This window comes from Mangifera indica, chromosome 14, assembly GCF_011075055.1.
Source record: "Mangifera indica cultivar Alphonso chromosome 14, CATAS_Mindica_2.1, whole genome shotgun sequence".
Taxonomy (NCBI): domain Eukaryota; kingdom Viridiplantae; phylum Streptophyta; class Magnoliopsida; order Sapindales; family Anacardiaceae; genus Mangifera; species Mangifera indica.
Window position 1 is genome coordinate 13,843,147 of NC_058150.1, and position 20,472 is coordinate 13,863,618.

General features: G+C 31.2%; 1 protein-coding gene across 1 annotated transcript; it reads left to right on the top strand.

Annotated features, from left to right (window-relative positions):
• The first annotated feature begins 10,465 nt into the window (after nt 1-10,465).
• On the top strand, nt 10,466-13,433 carry LOC123195411 (60S ribosomal protein L5-like). Its single transcript, XM_044609092.1, has 9 exons — nt 10,466-10,619; nt 11,137-11,206; nt 11,544-11,635; nt 11,793-11,919; nt 12,022-12,101; nt 12,212-12,328; nt 12,592-12,726; nt 12,816-12,985; nt 13,116-13,433. The coding sequence occupies exons 1-9, from the start codon at nt 10,617-10,619 to the stop codon at nt 13,213-13,215; spliced, it is 894 nt and encodes a 297-aa protein (XP_044465027.1). The 5' UTR covers nt 10,466-10,616; the 3' UTR covers nt 13,216-13,433.
• Nucleotides 13,434-20,472: the final 7,039 nt, after the last annotated feature.

A 20,472-nucleotide genomic window follows, 5' to 3' on the forward strand; every position in this document is an offset into this window, starting at 1 on the left:
TGGAATTAAATCTGTTTGTTGCTGTGTGTTATAGATTTATATTACCGAACCCTAAGATAATCCGATCCGAACAATATAAACGCGGAAAACAGGAAAAAATATAGCAACAAGATTTACTTGATTCGGATCTCGTAAACGAAATCCTACATCCAAGGCAGAGGTGTTCCTCTAGTCAAATCCACTAATATCAAGTTCGATTTACAATATACAAACACACGGATGTCTTACTGTACATCAAAACAATATACAAGCAAATACATGGCAATACAAAGTCAAAGAGCACCTGACTTCACCGTAGAGACACTGCCAATCGAACTCAGAAAGCAAACTCAGCCACACAACAGCCACAAGAAACCACAAGACGCATAAACCAGAGAAAGAAATACACAGCAGCTCACGCCTTACTTTCTCTCTATTCTCTGTTCTTTAGTCGGCCAAAATTATGTTTATATACTTAGGTTAACACAAGTGCATGCCCAACAAGTTTACCAAACTGCCCTTACTTATAAATGAAAAGACCCATGCATCCTTAAGCTCTAATTACGCTACTGCTCTTATAGTTTTTAAACAAATATTACAAACTCCACCTTGTTTGAAAACTACAAGACTCAAACATGAATTTAACTAGCCAAAAAACACCTCTGCAAGACAGACTCACAACTTTCCAATTTGCAACAAGTCTAAGGCACTCTTAAACTTATTTATTGGAACTACCTTTGTCAAAATATCAGTAGGATTCACCTCTGAAGCAATTTTCTCCAGAATTACCTGACCTCTAGACAAAATTTCTCTTATAAAATGCAACCTAACATCTACATGCTTTGTTCTCTCATGAAAAGCACTATTTTTAGACAGATGTATTGCACTTTGTGAGTCACAATAGATCACAGGAATACCACAATGCAACCCCAACTCTTCTGTTATACCTTTCAGCCACAAAGCTTCTTTTGTAGCCTCTGTCAATGCAACATATTCAGCTTATGTTGTAGACAAAGCAACAATATGTTGAAGACAACTTTTCCAGCTTATCACATTTTCACCAAATGTGAAAATATAGCCATTTAGAGACCTCCTCTTATCTAAATCTGCAGCATAATCTAAATCATAGTATCCTTTAACATGTAAACTGTTAGTATCAGATGTAGTATATACAAGACCAAAATCACATGAACCTTTCAAGTATCTCAACACCCATTTCACAACATTCCAGTGTGCTTTACAAGGTTTTCCCATAAACCTACTCACCAAACTAATTGCATAAGCAATATCAGGCATGGATCCTATCATAACATACATTAAGCTACCTACCACATTTGCATAAGGAATCTTTTTCATATATTCAGATTCATCAGTAGGTAAATCATGCAAAATAGACATCAATTTGAAATGAGCACCTATAGGAGTATTCACAGATTTAGCATCATGCATACCATACAATTCAAGAACCTTTTTAACATATTCAGATTGAGACAAAGTTAAAATACCTTTAATTCTATCTCTATTAATATCCATTCCTAAGATTCTTTTTGCATGTCTTAAATCTTTCATTTTAAATTCATCTTTTAACAATTTTTTCAACCTATTTAAATCACTTATTTTCTTTGAAACAATAAACATATCATCCACATATATCAACAAGTAAACATAGTTGTCTGTTTCAGTTTTATAAAAATAAACACAATTATCAAAGTTACTTCTAGAAAAGCCAATGGAGAGCATATAGTCATCAAACCTTTTATACCATTGTCTTAGTGACTGTTTTAGGCCTTATAATGACCTTTTTAGTAAGCAAACCATATCTTCAGATCCAGGTTTCTCAAAACCCTCTGGTTGCTCCATATAAATCTGCTCTTCTAGATTACCATGAAGGAAGGCAGTAGTAACATCTAGCTGTTCAAGTTCTAAATCAAATAACACCACAGCAGATAAAATAAGCCTTATTGATATATGTTTAACAACAGGTAAAAAAATTTCATAATAGTCAATTCCTTCTACTTGGGAAAAACCCTTTGCAACAACTCTAGCCTTAAACCTTCCATTTTCAAAGCCTGGAGCAACAGGTTTTCTTTTAAAAACCCATTTACAACCTATAATCCTTTTATTTTCAGGTCTTTTAACAAGAATCCATGTGTTATTTTTATGTAGAGAATCAATTTCAGTTTGCATGGCATTTAACCATTCCTTTTTGTGTTTACTCATATAGGCTTGTTTGAAATTTAAAGGATCATTCAATTCAATGCAATCACCTATATTAAATGCATATGATATAAGATCTGCATGAGCATATTTAGATGACATTTTAATAGCTCTTCTAATCCTATCTCTAACCAATTGATAATCAGAAAAATCACTGTCTAAACTACTTTGACTCTGACTCTGTGATGGTTGCTGGTTCAAACCCCTATTTTCATACTTTGAAGCATGAATTGGATCTGAGCCTAAACCAGGTCCGTCACTTGACTCAACACTAGCTGAATTTCTCAAGTCAGAATTCTCCACCTCAATATGAACCTATTTAGACTGAAATTGGTTAGAGATAAACAGATCTTTATAAAAAGCAAATTCATTAAACACAACATCCCTGCTAACCACACATTTTAATTCATCAATTAACCAAACCTTATAACCCTTAGTCCCTGTAGGGTATCCTAAGAAGGCAGCCTTTAAGGCTCTAGGGTTCAGTTTACCCTGTTTCACATGGATATAGGCAAGACATCCAAAAGGTCTCAAGTGATTTAAATTTGGTGGTTTACCAGACCACAATTCAATAGGAGTTTTAAAATTAATAGCAGAAGAGGGTGATCTATTAATCAAATAACAAGCAGTAGCAACTGCTTCAGCCCAGAATTTCTTACTCAATCTTGAGTCAGCTAACATGCATCTTACTTTATTCAGAATAGTCTTATTCATTCTCTCAGCAAGACCATTCTGCTGAGGAGTGTCTGCATAGGTTCTATGTCTCAAGATTCCAAATTGTTTACAAAAATCAGTAAACTGTTTGTTACAAAATTCAAGACCATTATCTGTTCTTAAAACTTTTAGTTTCTTATTTGTTTGATTTTCAACAAGAGTTTTCCATTCTTTAAAAAACTCAAAAGCTTGATCTTTAGTTTTTAAAAAATAAACCCATACTCTTCTTGAAAAATCATCCACAAAGGTTAGAAAATAATGAGCATTAGATAGAGAACTAGGTACCTGAGGAGAACCCTACAGATCTGAATGCACATAATCAAGAATGTTCTTGATCTATGAGTAGCAGCTGCAAACCTCAACCTTTGTGACTTCCCTAAAACACAATTCTCACAAAACTCTAATACATAAATTCTGTTAGAATTCATCAAGTTTTGTTTACCAAGTTCTTACAAACCCAAGAAACTAATGTGTCCTAGCCTTTTATGCCACAAAACAGTTTCATCCATCTTATCAGATTTAGAAGACATTGAGTCACTAACAGTTGTTCCCTCTAAAATGTATAACCCATTTATCAATTTTGCTCTCATTACTACTAAAGCTCCTTTCATTATTTTAAGCATACCTTTTTCAGATTTATAAGAATAACCATTGGAATCTAACAAACCTAAGGATATTAGGTTTTTTCTCAATTTAGGAACTAATCTAACATCATTGAGAATTTTAATAGAACCATCAGCAAGTTTCAATTTAATAGCACCTATACCAGTTACCTCACATGCATCATCATTACCCATTAAGACTTTTCCTCCATTTATCTGTTTTAGATCTAAAAACCAGTCTTTTCTAGGTGTCATGTGATAGGTGCATCCTGAATCTAAAACTCATTCTTCCCTAGACAACCCCTTAGTTAAAACCAAAACTTCAGCACTGTCATAGCCATCAAGTAGATTTACAGACTCATATTTCTCATTATTTGAAGGAAAATTTATTTTCTTTCTTTCAGGGCAATTTCTTTTCATATGGCCTTCTTTATGACAATTCCAACAAACTCTTTTTGGCCTAGATTTAGATCTATTAAATCTTTTATCTTTTTGTTGAAATTTTTTTTCTGTTCTGCCTCTTACTTGCAAGCCTTCACCTATGGTTTTCTTTTCTATCTTCATTTCTAAATCTTTTGACTTAAGAGCCCCTAAGACATCTTCTAAAGAAAGAGACTCTCTACCATATTTGATAGCAGCTTTTACATCTTTAAAAGTCTCAGGCAATGAGTTCAAAATAATAATAGCTTGATTTTCATTAGAAATTTTCTCTTCTATATTAGCCAAATTAATAGTAATTTTATTGAACTCATCTAAATTTTCTTCTAAAGACTTTCCTGGATCCATTTTAAAACCAAACAGTTGCTCTTTCAAATATATTTTATTAGTCAAAGATTTGGTCATATAAAGAGATTCAAGCTTCAACCATAATTTTGCAGCAGTACTAACATCATCAACTTGTCTTAAAACATTATCAGATAGATGTAAAATAAGCAAGCTATAAGTAGTTTCAAGTACCTCAGCCTTCTAAGATTCTGTCATATCATAAGGTAAAGAATCTATACCTTCCAAGGCCTTTGCACACCTTTGATGCACCAAAACAGCCCTCATCTTTTTCCTCCAAATATTAAAATCATTTTTTCCATTAAACTGTTCTATTTCCAGTCTTGTTGAGCCTATTATGTTCTTTTTCTTTTTTCTTTTAGTTTCTTTAATCCTATAAGTACCAAAAGAAAATACAGCAGTACCAAGAAAGCAAAGTACTCACAACAAAGAACATAATCTTTCCAAAATATATTCACATATATCAAGAGACACAACACATATATTTCACCAAAATATATTGCAAAGCATGAAGACCAAACACGCCTCAAGATATACACAAGCAGCCGAATATAAACAAAAAAGAAATGAAAATAGGTCACAAGATCACAGATCAGAAAAATCTTTTGTGGCTCTGATACCACTTGTTATAGATTTATATTACTGAACCCTAAGATAATCTGATCCGAACAATATAAACGCGAAAAACAGGAAAAAATATAGCAACAAGATTTACTTGGTTTGGATCTCGTAAACGAAATCCTACATCCAAGGCAGAGGTGTTCCTCTAGTCAAATCCACTAATATCAAGTTCGATTTACAATATACAAACACACGGATGTCTCACTGTACATCAAAACAATATACAAGCAAATACACGACAACACAAAGTCAAAGAGCACCTGACTTCACCGTAGAGACACCGCCGATCGAACTTAGAGAGCAAACTCAGCCACACAATAGCCACAAAAAGCCACAAGACGCATAAACCAGAGAAAGAAATACACAGCAACTCACGCCTCACTTTCTCTCTATTCTCTGTTCTTTAGTCAGCTAAAATTATGTTTATATACTTAGGTTAACACAAGTGCATGCCCAGCAAGTTTACCAAATTGCCCTCACTTATAAATGAAAAGACCCATGCATCCTTAAGCTCTAATTACGCTACTGCCCTTATAGTTTTTAAACAAATATTACACTGTGTTTGGTAAGAATTGCAGATTTATAGGAGGGAATCTATCAGATTCAAATTAGAACAAAACTAGAATTCAAGACAGAAAAGGGCTCCAACCAAGATCATTAGCATGGTCCCAGTCCTGGTCTAAAGATAGAAAGCAAGTGAATATCGACCCTACATGCCACTAACATCAAATGAATCCACCTTTTATGTTAGGCATAACAATGGGAAAAAACTCCAATTTCTCATATAATTCCTCTCCCAACCAAATGAGTAACTAAAACACATTAGTGGAAACCAAAATCAAGTCTTTCAATCAGAAAATATATAAACTAAGCTACTAGAAACTCTTGTACTAATCCACAATTCTCAATTAACCGCCCTACTTTCTTTTAAATAAAAAGACCATAATAGTCAAACAGTTTACTATATCGTATATTAAAAACCTAAATTTCTGCATTGTGTATCAAATATCATATATATACCTTCTAAAAAATAATATTAAAATAATAAACATTTTGATAGTCCTATCATTACTTAGAAAATATCAAAAACACCTCTAAACTTTTAAAATTTTTTATTACACTTTTATTACCCTCTCATTTCTCAAAAAATGTGTATCAATATAGATAAAATTATCGAAACGAACCAACACATATCATACACATTATGTGTTCACCGTATCGTATGAATTTTTAATATACCATAAAATATGTATCAATTTCCACCTTTGCTCACAAAGTAGAAATAAAAGCCCTAATTTCTAAGATAATTTCTTCACCAATCAAATGCGCACCTGAAAAGGTCTAAGAAAACATAACCAAAACATTCATATTGGAAGATTTACAAAAATAAGCTACAAGAATCTCTAAATCTCGCAAGTCAAAGTTAGCCTAGAAAATTTTCACTCTCTTTTTTGTTCATTCTTTGAGCTTTATTTTACTGAACTTAATGCAATTCAATCAATTCTTAAAGTGCAAAGAAGTAATGGAAGAGAAGAAGAACCTGGTTTTGGTAAACCCTATAGGGTTCTTTGTGAATGAGATTGACCGTGCCGACACGACACTGCCGAGTTTATATAAAAGACCCTCGTCTTGAATTATTTAAAGAATTGTATTAAAATGTGTAATTATTTATTGAAGCCAGTAAAAAATACATATATATATATATATATATATATATATATGAAAAATAGAGAAAAAGTTTAATGCATTAATATAATAAAAAAGTTATATGATTTTTTTCCAAGAAAGAAAAAGCTTTGAAATAAATTTAATAGAGTTTGACATGCCAAGCCAATTTAAGTTTGGATCGATACTCAAATTAGAGTCAATATGAGTATGAGTTATGACTCGAGATAACTTTAAAAAACAAGTTAAATTTGAATTGAATTTAAGTTAACTTATTTTTATAATCGAGTCTAAGTCACATCTTTTAATTCACTCTAAAATTATATAATTTTGAATTTAATTGGAATTTTGTATTTATAATCTACGCTCAAAATAGTTCATATCAATAGATGATTATATCTATATGAGCTTTTTGATGGGCCTATTCATAAAAATATAAATTTTTTGTTTTTTAGAGATTGTATCTTGTTAATCCATTGGCCTTCTCACGAGGCTTCGATATGACAACTTCATTCACAATACCACAAATTTGCAAAGCATGGAAAGGTTGGGCCATGTCAGTAGACAGGACGCACGAGTCACACACCATTAAGTCCAATATTTTATTTGATTTATTAGATAATAAAATATTTCGATAATCTTTTAATTAATTATAATAGTAATGTAACCAATAATATAAAGAATAATTTGATTATCATATTTGTTTAGGTATTAAAAATTGTTAAGATAATTTTTATTTTGTTTATAATTATATTTTAATAAAACTATATGTACTCATTTTAGATACATAAATATGTATACACTTATATGTGTCATTATGTGATTGAGTGAATTTGAATCAAAGATAAAATAATATTTAATTATGTGATGATACATATAAATGTGTATATATTTGTGTATTTAAAATAGGTATACATAATATTACTCGTTATTATTTTTTTTACTTATTATGCTTTTAAAACGAAAATAACTTTAATTTCAATTAATATTTTAGTAACATTAAGAATATTTTAAAATAATTTTATTTAAAGAGATTTGAGCAAAATAATACCTTTAAAATAATTAAACCAAACACTCCTTTAGCTCTAAATTTGACCAATTTCAGGATTAAAAAAGACAGTTCACAACAGCAAATATGTCACAAATATTTTGGTGAGATGTGGGTTAATGTCTTAGAGAAAACTTGTAATGCTTGAAGATCTTTTCTGTGCTAGTTCAGCCATCATCTTTTAGAATTTTCCAATCAGAGGAACAATTTTCCAATCCTCATTACTGTTACAGTAATGTAGTAGCTTTGGCAAATTACCATTATTCTCGAGGTTCTGCTATTGTAAACCATTATTTTTGGTTTCTTTTAAGGGGTAACCTCTGGTTAATAAATTTGGGACAGCAATAAAATTCACAGGGATGAGAGTTCATCCATGGGAAGGTGGGATGTCCAATCCCTGATTGCATATTCTCCGGATTTATATGAACCAGAAAAGTCAGTTAGAGACGATAAATTACCTAGGCATGTAAAATTTATTTGGATAACACTATGTCTTCATAGGCCTGGCTTGGCCTCCATTAACTTGGAGAAAGACTTTAATCTTCTTTCACTAGATGATAACGAAAACCCCTTTGCACTAACAAATCAACGAGCTTTTTCTGGAGGAGCAACAGAAAGTGAACCATCTTCATGTCAAAAGAATTTTACTGGTAGGTGAAAAAAATAGACGCAAAACAAATATATATCGAGAAAGGAAAAATCAAAGCATGCATTTACACAATGCAGAACAACAATAGATAGTTTGCTAGCATGACAAGACTCGTGGCATGGTTTAGGACCCTTTGGGTCTTACCTTCATAGGTTGGCTTGTGTGTTTTTGCAAGCCAAACCCTTTTTAATTTTATATTATTTTTAACAGATTATAATTACGACCTTGCCCCAAAACCTCTGACATGAACCTCATAGCTTGCAAACTTTGCCCTCACAAGTCATGCCAAAAATGAGGGGCCTGGGTGAGGTCGTAGATTGGCTTAACACCCTTGTCATGTCTAGACATGAATATACATGAGAAATTTTAAAACTTTAACAATGTTTATGATTTTTTTAATATAATGATTGGGTAATTCACATTTTTTTTATTATTTTAGTTTTTTAAAAAAAGTATCATATAATATGATACATGACATGTGATACAAAATTTAAAAACTTTGTTTTTTATATACAATATAATACATAATTGAACAATCTTACTGTAAAAAGTTATATATTATTACACAAATAAATTGATCTTTTAACAGAATAAAATTATATATACAAATAAATATTATTAACTTTTCTAATACAAACTCATGTAATATTACGTAATTAAATGATATAATTATCACATTAGTTTATATGAATAAGTTATTAAAATTTGTTTGTATAGTATTAATTTAAAATTTTCAAACTTACAAAAGTACATATAAGTACTTAAATTTCAAGTGTAAATAATCGAATAAATTACAAAATTACAAATACCATTTATTGATGGTAAAAACTTTTGGTATAAAAAACAATAAAATTATATGTACAATTTTTATGTATAAATAATGATATATTATCATATATTATTTTATATTTAATTTTGAAATATCAAATCATATAATGACACATCATTATTTTAAGTGGTTGGAAAAAAAATAGTGAAGAGATTGTCGGAAAATTGTTGTTAGAGTTAAAGAAAAAAATTGTTAAAAAATAAATTGGAGAAAAAGAAAAAATCATTGAAAAAGATGAAAAGTTATAAAAAAAGATAATATTGTTAGCGATTTATTTGATAATTTGTTGAATTCAAATTGGTTCGATTTGAACTCAAATTAAGGGTATTTCAATTCGAGCTTAACTTATTTTAAGTCAAACACTAAACCAAAATCCAATCAACTTAACTCAAATCCATATATAGAGAGAGAGAGAGGAATTTATACTTTAGATGCAAAATAAAAATTAAACATTCACTCAAAATTTCATATTATATATCAATTTATATTTTATTATAAATTTGTTATTAGTAAAATAATATTTCTCTTTATATCACTGGATCATAATGTAAAAAGCAAAAGAGTAGTGCCACTCTCTAAAATTTATATATTATATATTAAATCATATAAATATTAAGATCAAAATACGAGTATGGTAAAAAAATATGCCCAACAACAACAAATCAAAAGTTTTAATAGAATTATGAATGGATTTGAGTTGAGCCGAGTTAAAATAAAAATTAATTTGAGTTTAATTTAAATATAAAAAATTCGATTTGAATTTAATTTTTTTCAAATTAATAATACATCATTGAAAAAAGCTAAAAAAGAAAAAAGATAACGTCAAATACAAAAAAAAAAAAAAAAAATTCATAATGGAAGAAGCTATAAATATATTAGCGACTTATTTAACTCCCACTTAAATTGCGATTACTTCATCAAGAGTTTAACTCATTTCAATTGAATATCAAACTAAACTCAAACTAGTTTGGTTCAGATTCATCCCTAAAAAAGATAATTACAATTTCTTTCCCAAAGTTTTAGGAAAATAATAAAAAGGCATGCAAAGATTTGGAATAATAATAAACACATCCAAAAAATTGTATAATATAATATAAAGACTTTAATATCCTTTGTCTAATTATTTATAATTTTAATTTTAATTTAAATACATAAAAATTAAAAAGCTAAAAACTAATGAGTATAAAATTTTATTTCACAAAAATTTAATATTCTTTAATAAGGGGTTTTATGGTAAAATAATAAACTATATGGGTGCCATGTTACCGTCTGAAACTCCTGAGGAGGAACACTGAAAACACAAAGTTTAAGGAAATGCGAAAAGACAAAGAGGCCCTTAATCCAAAAAAACCCTAGTGACCACTAGGAAAATGAATCTGAGCCGTTTATCTGATCATCTCTTAGGTCACTCACAGTTCTAGGGTTTATATATCAGTCTCCCCCATCCCTGTAATTCAGTAGCCGTTTCTTCTTCTTCTTTCACTTCCTTCTCGCACCCCAGCTTCAGCAATGGTAAGATCTCTTCCTCCTCTCTTGGCCTTTTCCTTCTGTGATAGTTTCTCGAGAAAGTGCTGGAAAATATTGACAAAAACGATTTTTTTTTTTAATGTTCATTGGTTGGTTTTTGTTTTTTCCTTGGTGAGCTTGGGGGGAACGGTTCGTTTTTGCGTGCTAAGAAGTGGGTTCTGTTGTTATGTCTTGTATTTGGCTTGCTTTTTGTTTGGTTTCAGAGAGAGTGCGGGAAGATGCTAACTAAGAAAGATCTTTATTACTAATTGATTTTAGCTCTTGTTTGATTAAAACGATTTCTTGTTGGGTGTTAAGAAATGGGTATTTTTCGTCTTGCACTTGTTTCTGGGTTTCTGTTTGTTTTCCGAGAAAATGGGTACAAAAATTGTAGTGGACAATCGCTTATTTTTGGTTTTGTTAATTAAAAATATTCGTTTTTGTTCATAAGAGATGGGTTTTTGTAGAAGCTCAGTTTTTTAGGTTTTTTTTTTTGTAACGTTGTCGCTTTTTGTTTTGGCAGGCCTTTGTGAAGGCTCATAAGACCAGGGCTTACTTCAAGAGGTTCCAGGTCAAGTACAAGAGAAGAAGAGGTATCGTATTTTTTTTAGTATTGCTTTCACAGTATACTATGCTTTAAGGAACCTGTAGCTTGATGTGTAGGACTTATTTTTTAGAATGTTAAGCTTTTAATGTATGTTATGGAACTGTAAAACCTGTATAATATTAATATGATGCTTGTCTCATTACTAGAAAATAGAAAAGTTGATGAGATTCATGGTCTGGTATGTGAAGATATGGAGTGTAAAATTTGCAATTTGGTTATGCTGGACTTACAAGGTTGAAGCTTGGTAGTGTTTGCTATAGTCATTGTATGGTGTCTTTGTGGAATCATTTTTTTGTTTCTTTAATCATGTGGATTTTATGCAGAGGGGAAGACCGATTACAGGGCAAGGATTCGATTGATTAACCAGGATAAGAACAAGTACAACACTCCAAAGTATCGCTTTGTTGTGAGATTTGTATCCTACAATTGGCTTATTGCTGTTATGACGGTGTAATATTACCTCAATAATATCTTTTTTCATTTTTTTAGGAATTACTATTACGTAATAAAAGTAATGTAATAGTAAGTCAACCTAATTTTCTTTTAATGTTTCATCCTTTACGATGTATTAGACTAACAAGGATATCATTGCACAAATAGTATCAGCCAGTATTATCGGTGATTCAGTTCTTGCTTCAGCATATGCCCATGAGTTACCTATGTATGGGCTTGAAGTAGGTCTTACAAACTATGCTGCAGGTATTTTAAACTCTTGGTTTTTTCCTGTTATATTATGAAAAGTTCTCTGGCTCTCATCATAAAAGTTTGACCTTTAATATCTTTATTCTAAAACTTCATCAGCTTATTGCACTGGACTTCTCTTGGCCCGCCGTGTCTTGAAGAAGCTTGAGATGGATGATGAGTATGAAGGAAATGTGGAGGTACCTATATTATTTGTTTTGCATTCTGCATATCCAATTGTGTTGAATGACAAACCTGCTTAAAAGCTATAGTCATGATGAAATATCTCAAGGAATTATTCTCTTTTCAGGCTACTGGAGAGGATTACTCTGTTGAGCAAGGTGACGGCAGGAGGCCATTCCGTGCTTTTCTGGATGTTGGGCTGGTTAGAACTACAACTGGTAACCGTGTTTTTGGTGCTCTAAAGGTATATAAATTGTCAACATCTAATTTGTTGCTAAGTTTTATTTACTCATGGTTTTCACTCGTGGACCCTTGTAAACTCAGTTTTACATCTAATACTAGTCTCAGCCATTTGAAATTATTCTTTCAGATCCATAATTGTCATTCCTTGAATACCAATTTTTGCTTGCCGAATATAAATGTTCTGGGGAAATTCTTAAGTAGAACTGAGATTTACCTAGATAAGTAGTATGTGTTCACAGAGTTGCATATATATCATTAATGCAGGGAGCTTTGGATGGTGGGCTGGACATTCCTCACAGCGACAAAAGGTTTGCTGGCTTCTCAAAGGACAGTAAACAGCTTGATGCTGAGCTGCACCGAAAGTATATCTATGGTGGTCATGTTGCTTCATACATGAGAGTATGGCTGAAATTTGATGGATTATCTATAGTTAATTAGATTCTCTTTGTTTGGTGATTTATTAATTTCTGACATTTGTCATCATGTAGACTTTGATGGAAGATGAACCAGAGAAGTATCAGTCTCACTTTAGTGAATACATCAAGAAAGGAATTGATGCAGATGGCCTGGAGGCACTGTACAAGAAGGTACATGCTGCTATCCGTGCAGATCCTACTGCCAAGAAATCAGCAAAGCAGCCTCCCAAGGAGCACAAGAGGTAAAAGACCAACATAAAATGACTTCCTTTGTAAATCTGTTAGGCCTCTTATAGATTGTTGAAAAGCACATTCGGTATCGTCTGGACATTTCAGTAATGGGTTGCTGAGTTTTTTCTTTGTGTAACACAGGTATAACTTGAAAAAACTCACATACGAGGAGAGGAAGGCAAAATTGATAGAAAGATTGCAAGCCCTCAACTCTGCTGTTGATGAGGACGATGATGAGTGAAAAGTGTAGGCCTGTTTAAGCTAAAATATTGTGAATCACTTATATTAAGTATTACACATTTTGCTTTCATGCAGTTAGAACCAAATTGTTTTCTCAAGTTATTTTTGTCCTTATTTCGCATTTTGCAGCTTGGAGATTTCATGTTAGATTATAACGGTGTTTTGAATATTCTTTAGCTTGGTATGAAATGAAGTTTCAGTTTTGTTTAGTATCAAAAATCTTTTTTCTTTCATTATTTTGAAATCCTTAAAAAGTTTTTTTATGTGGGTTGGTGAATTTAAGCATTTGTTGCTATAAATGAAGTTAGATGAAAGCTAGCACACAAATGTGATATCAGTTTACTGCAGTAATTCTTTAGGTGATTATTTTGTGTGAATCAATAAAAATTTTACTGAGCAATTAATTAGTTTATTAGATTATTGTTAATCCTTAGGTGTGACTTAGGTATAACAATTTATTCTTCTTGTAATCTTTCTTGTTTATATTGTCAGATTGTCTAACCATGTTGAATACAAATAATCTTGACTTGATACTTGGCATTCAGATTGGATGTTCTTCCATCAATGGAATTCTCTTATATAGGGTGGGTTTGATCTGAGTTCCCTAGTTTGAAATACTGCTTGGCCTGACTCAAACCCTTTTGCCTTGTCAATGTCACTGCATGGGAGCTTGTTTTTCTAAAGATTTTATTTCTTTTATATTGATTCTCCTTCTTTAGCTTCTTAGGCGATTCATTTTCATTTCTGGCTTTTTTTATCGTTAATTCTCTTGGATTTGAAGGATTTTCGTTGGACTATCTCTTCTATTTAACAATTTGAATGAAGTTTAATCTGAAGTTTGTTGTTCAAGGTTCAAGTTGAGTTTGAGATTGATCTTGCCATGGTTTACACGAGCAATAAATAGACTTTTTATTGAAAATTTGCCCTAATCTGGATAAATCTTTTGTGGAGCTAGTAATTACTCTAAACCTCTTAATCTCGGCTCCTTTTAAGTTCTTTAATTCACGAGTTTTAATCCAATGAAAGTAAATATGCCCTTGTAGAAGCCCAATAAATAGTACATTTTTTTTCTGTTTTTGTAAGTATCATTATGAGAGAGGAAATCGGGGGTATGTTGTAGTTAGGTTGATAAGTTTGCTACAAATACAAGACACCCACCACCACCACCACGCAACAACAAAACACCCATCTCAACCAAATCCAAGGGGCCAATTTGGAACTTTCCATCTTTAGGGTTTAAAAGATTTTGGGCTTGCCATGGACATTCTATACAAGTTTTGGATGGCTATCCCCATTCTAGAAGGTATGGTTTGTGTTATGTGTAATTGAACTAGTCAAAACTCTTGAAAAGAAAATAAATTGAATATGGATAATGTATCGATTTTCTATAATGTTATGTCGATTATTGAGAGAATAGTTAAGTTATTGAGATAAATTATCTGTCACATTTGTTTACACTGTTTTGTTATGGTTGAGAGTTTAGATTTTAGATTGTTTTATAGTTAAATTTGAAAGATAATGCTTATTGTCACACATTGTAATGTAGCCTTGTTTATTTTATCTATGATGTAGAAATGTTATATATTAGGCTTGGTAAGGGAAACATTCAAGTTAAGTTTTGATGGCCAGAAAGTGTCCACTACCAGTTGGAGGCCATTGCAACCTCTCACAATAAAGAAGAAAGATCCCGAATGTGAGTGGTGTTTTGGCAGAAGTAGTAGCTAGCAAGAAGAGGAAAGAGGCCATGAAACATTCTATTGCCAAACTAAGAGATAAAAGGAAGGGCTCTAAGTGGGCTTGTAAAAGAAATAGTAAACGAGTCTTATGAATAATAGTGTTCCTTAACCCAAGCAAGGAAAAGTTTGACCTCGAGCAACAAGAGAAAGCAAAAAGTATCTGCTTGAGACAGGAATGAAGGTCACATTGTACTTGAAGATTTTTACTCAATAAATTAGAACAATCTCCCAAGATTCAACAAACCCTTCTAAAAAAATTCAAAAACAGAAATATATATTTTTAATATATTTATGATAAAATTGATACAAAGAACCTAACTCTTGAAGAAGAAGGGAAGAAAGGGTAGGCGAGGCCGGCCTAAGTGAGACCCACCAAATATAAAATTGATACAAAGAACCTAACTCCTGAAAAAGAAGGGAAGAAAGCGTAGGCAAGGCCGACCTAAGTGAGACCCACTTTGACCAGGTATACTGGAGTTGATTTATTGCTTCTTTTTTCTTCTCTCTCTTAGCATTTATTAATTTTTGTTTAAATGCTAAGAGAGAGAGAAGAAACAATGAAGCAACTTTGGGCAGGACTCGCCTACCCTTTCTTCTTCTATAATCGCATTTTTTACATCAATTTTATCATAAACACATTATAAATATGTGTTAGTTGTAATCTAATCAATTTTTTCTATTGAATTATCAATATTCTAATTAATTTAACTTATTAAAAAAAAAAATTTTTAAACAAAATCACAAAGTTTGATACTTAAAATTTTAGAGTTTTCAATTGTGTAATAAAAATATATAAGCTTATGAGGGATTTAGATTATCATTTACTTCTATTAATATGAGTTTTATATAAGATTTTAGTAAAAGAATTTATTAATTTGTAGTTAAAAGTTGATTGAGTCTTTTCTTTTCAAGGTTGAGGACAAGGGTAATATTGGTATTATGCTGACTTTGTGGTATAAATATTCAGTGAATAAAATAAGTAGTCATTTTATATAAACAAATTATTTTAGTGGTAAAAATTTCAATGTCCCTAAAAACAATAACAATTGATCTTTAAAATATTATTTAATGTTTACTATTAAGGATGACAAAAGAGAGAGGCAGGAGGGGATCTCAATCCCAGTCAGAGACGTCAATGGGCCGAGCCGGGTTGACTCCAGCTCAGCCCGTTGGGCTAATGGCCCAGGCCGGGCCCGAGGCCCAAACAGTAACGGGCCTTCGGGTCGGGGTCGGCCCTTTAAAATATCAAGGCCCAAAGCTCAGCCCATATACTAACGGGCTTTAAATGGGCCAGGCCAGGCTTTATTAAATGGGCCGGGCCGGGCTTTATTAAATGGGTCGGGCCGGGCCTTATTAAATGGGCCGGGTCGGGCCTTATTAAATATTTAAAAAAAGTTTTAATTAAAATTTTTAAACACAAATTATTTTTTAATTATTAAAATCGAGGACAATGCCCCGAATATTTTATTTATAATCTCTCACTTATGACGGAGGAATACCGTGGTTACATGATAAAAAATATTATAAATTTCATGAAAAGGAAAGCCTAACCATGCTGTTAATTTTTGTCTGAACAATGTTACGTATACGTAATTTTGGATATATAAATAATATTATTATATAATTAAATATTATTTTATTATTAATTTAAAATTATTAACTTATATAATAATACATTATCTTTAACCTTATTTGCATACTTTTATATATATATAGAGTTTTATTAATCTTATAAATTTTCGCATTCATAAATTGAATCTAGATGTATTATCTAGAAGCATACATGCATTCTGTGCAAAATCATTTTCTCTCTTATTTTAGCATGTGAAATCAACAATCTGAATTTAGACTGATTATTGGAACACATACATCTTCAATCAATCATCAATAATTTCAACAAAACAGCCTACCAAAACCGGACATCTTTGTATAAATCTTAATTCTTTTTTTCTTTTTCAAAATAAAAAAAAAATATATATATTTTTTATATCTATATATCAAAAGGGCCAAAGCCAATAAAAATGCAATTCAAAGTTATGCAACAGAATCGTAAATACATATGGAGAATTTGCAGCCTCAAACATTTTCTTATTTTCACCTTCTGCCATTTCACCTTCTGCCATTTCTGCCGCAAGGCAGCAGCTTCTGCTGCCTTGCGGCAGAATACTGGAAAAAATTAAAATATATATATATATAAACAGTATCGTGCCGGGCCGAGCCTCCGTTGGGTTTAATATTAAAGCCCAAGGCCTGGCCTAGTAAGCCCATGGGCCTGGCCCGGCCTGCTACAGTACCGGGCAGGGCTTTGTCGTGCCTGAGCTTTTTCTCGTGCTTCGGGCCGGATCTCCATTCGATCCGGCCCAATTGACATGTCTAATCCCAGTCCCCATCTTTATAGGGGATATCAATCCTCATCTTCGACATGTCTTTGTTACAAGGATAAAAATGATTCTCTGTTCTCATAAGAAAAAATCTTCTTCTTGTACCTTTAAGGAAAAATATTCTTTTTATACCCTATAAACATAATATAAATATATCAAATAAAAAAATTAAGTAAAATTAAAACTAATCCACTATTTCAAATGTTACAAATATAATATATTGTCACTTTAATATATACAACAAAAACTTAAATAAATTTGAAAAATATAAATAATTTAAAATTATAAAGATATATTAGTATTTTAAATAAATATATTAATATAAAAGGACGGAAACGGGGACAAAAACATAGACAAAGGTAGGGTAGGGTAAGGTAGGATAGGGAAGGGATACATATATTCTTCTTTTCAATTACAAAGTTTTTTTAATTTTTATTCTCATCTTTTTTTCTATTTTTAACAGAAAATCTCTTTTCTGATAGGGTTAAAAAAAAGTCGAGATCCTTAAAATTAAATAAAAATTACCATATCTATATACTATAGCATTTCAACAAGCTGAAAACCAAATGTTGTAGGTAAGCTTTTATTTAGTAATAAAGCCAAATGATTAATAAAACAAACGACGATGTGTAAAAACAAACTAGACTTTATCTATCTCCTGTTCGGTTGGGAATTCACCAAAAATCCACCAATGGAAAAAATTCACTAATTTACTCATGAATCAAGTATTCGCATGATTCTTAAAGGCATAACATCTTTTTTTTTTTTTTTAAATAAAATTATATGTATCTATCTTAAATATATAATTATATATTATTATGTGATTGAATAATTTTAAATTAATAATAAATTAATAACTAATTATATGATAATAAATAAATAAATAAATAAATATATATATATATATATATATATATATATATATATATATATATATATATATATATATATATATAGCCATATGAAATTACGCTTCTAAGCAATTAATAGGGAATAGGACTACTTCCCACCCAAATTTTAGTCTAATCTCAAAGTCACACCTACGAGAGATGAAAAACTCAAACTCCCACCTATGACCAAACTGTCGTCTAAATTTTCAGGTAAAATCGTCATTTTACCCATAAAATTTAAAACTTCAAATTTTTTATCATTTTCCCCCTTCAGGTTTTAAAAACTACACTTCAACCTATTCTCAAAGTTTGAAAAATTTAGATTTCACCCCAAATGTTTGCTTCCTTCTCCGGTTACCACCGATGGCCAACTCTTTCAATCGATCTCCCTTCTCAGGCTACAAAAAACAACAAAAAACAAACCTTTGTTGTCTAGATCTAAACGACGAAGGATGATCCTTCATCATCTAGATCTGGACAACGAAACGTCGTCTAGATCTAGAATAATAGACGAAGGATGATACTTCGTCGTCGCATCATCCAGATGCGACAAGCGATGAAGGACGACGAAATATCGTCCTTTATCATTTGGGTTGTGCGACGAGGGGATAGAGATGGAGACGACATTAGAGATGATGCCGAAAGATGAAGTTGAAGAGTAGAGGTGAAATCGTCGTTTTTGAAAGTTATAAGGGGCGGTTGAGCTTTGAAAAATATAGAAACCCTAGGTTTGGGAGTAAAAATATTATTTTTCAAAGTTTAAAAACTTTAGGTAAAGATAAAATGTTAGTTTCTAAAAACTTGGGGGTGGAAAGTAATAAATTTTATAACTTTTAATATAAACAATAAAATAACTATTTTACCCCTCATTTTAACAAATAAAATTAACAAAAATTTGGTTATAAGTGGAAATTTGAGTTTTTTATCTCTCGTAGGTGTGAATTTAAAATTAGGCTAAAATTTAGATGGAAAAATAGTCCTTTTTCCGCAATTAATATATACAGCAATGTAATAGGGAATAACAGAGCATTCGGTTTGTTGGAGTTTGTCACATATAATTTTGGCTTGGATATTTTGACTATTATAAATGATGCCAATCTTTTTTTTTTTTTTTAACTTCCCTTTATTGGTGACTGTAAGTTTGAGTACAAATTGAGTTGGACCAAAGCACCTTTTTATTTGAATTTGGTTAGAATAAAAAGGCCAAATGACTATTCCTACCCTAGGTTTGGTGCAAACACCCTTTTCTATTTGGTAATTTTTGAAAATATAAATATCAATCTTTTTATTAAATTTCATTATTATTATCAGGGATAAAATCATTATTTAATATTTTTTTTAAAAACTATAAATTCATCTTATTTTATCTCATCAGGTATAAAAACTAATAATTTTACCCTATCTTCTCTAACTAAAAGTTTGAAAAATCAAAATTTCTCCCTTAAGGTTTTTGCAGTAGCAGCTACTAGCCACTGGAGATGACAGTAATGGTGACATTCTCCCTCCCTTCTGGCTTTCCTCTCAGTCACTGTCTATTTTCCACCATCATTGCCCAACGTACGAAGAGACCAAGATCTAGCCCAGAGGGAGGGAGAATGTCGTTGTTGCTATCGCCATCGTCTTCGGTTGTCAACAACTATTGCAAAAACCATAGAGGAAAATTTTAATTTTTCAATCCTCGGATGGGAAAATGTGGGGTAAAATTGTTTTTTTTTAATCTTAGTGCAATACAATGTTAGTTTTTAAATTGATGGAGTAAAATATGATGTATTTATAATTTTTTTAAATATTTTTATTAAATAATAATTTTACTCTTTACAATAATAATGAAATTTAATAAAAAAGTAGATATTTAAATTTTCAAAAGTTATCAGATGAGAAAGTGAGTTTGCACCAAGCTTTGGGTGAAAAATAGTCTTTTGATTGAATAAAAAATATGACAATTTGAGTCTATAACTCGGATTTATAACTTGAATTTATAAGTCACCTAATAATAATTAAAATAATTTTATTTTAATAATTATTTAACATAACTTAAACTAAGTCTTTAACCAAACTATATTTTAACCTAGTTTCAGAAATTCAAATTGAAGTGAATTAAGTCCAAAAGAATATTCAAACCCAAACCAACTGTTCAAGCCTAGGTGACAACTGCTGTAGTCATGGTCAAGGGCAAAACAGGAGGGTAGGGACAAAACGCAGCGTTTGGTTCCAGAAACATTAATTATTTAGGATCATAAATAAGCCAGAT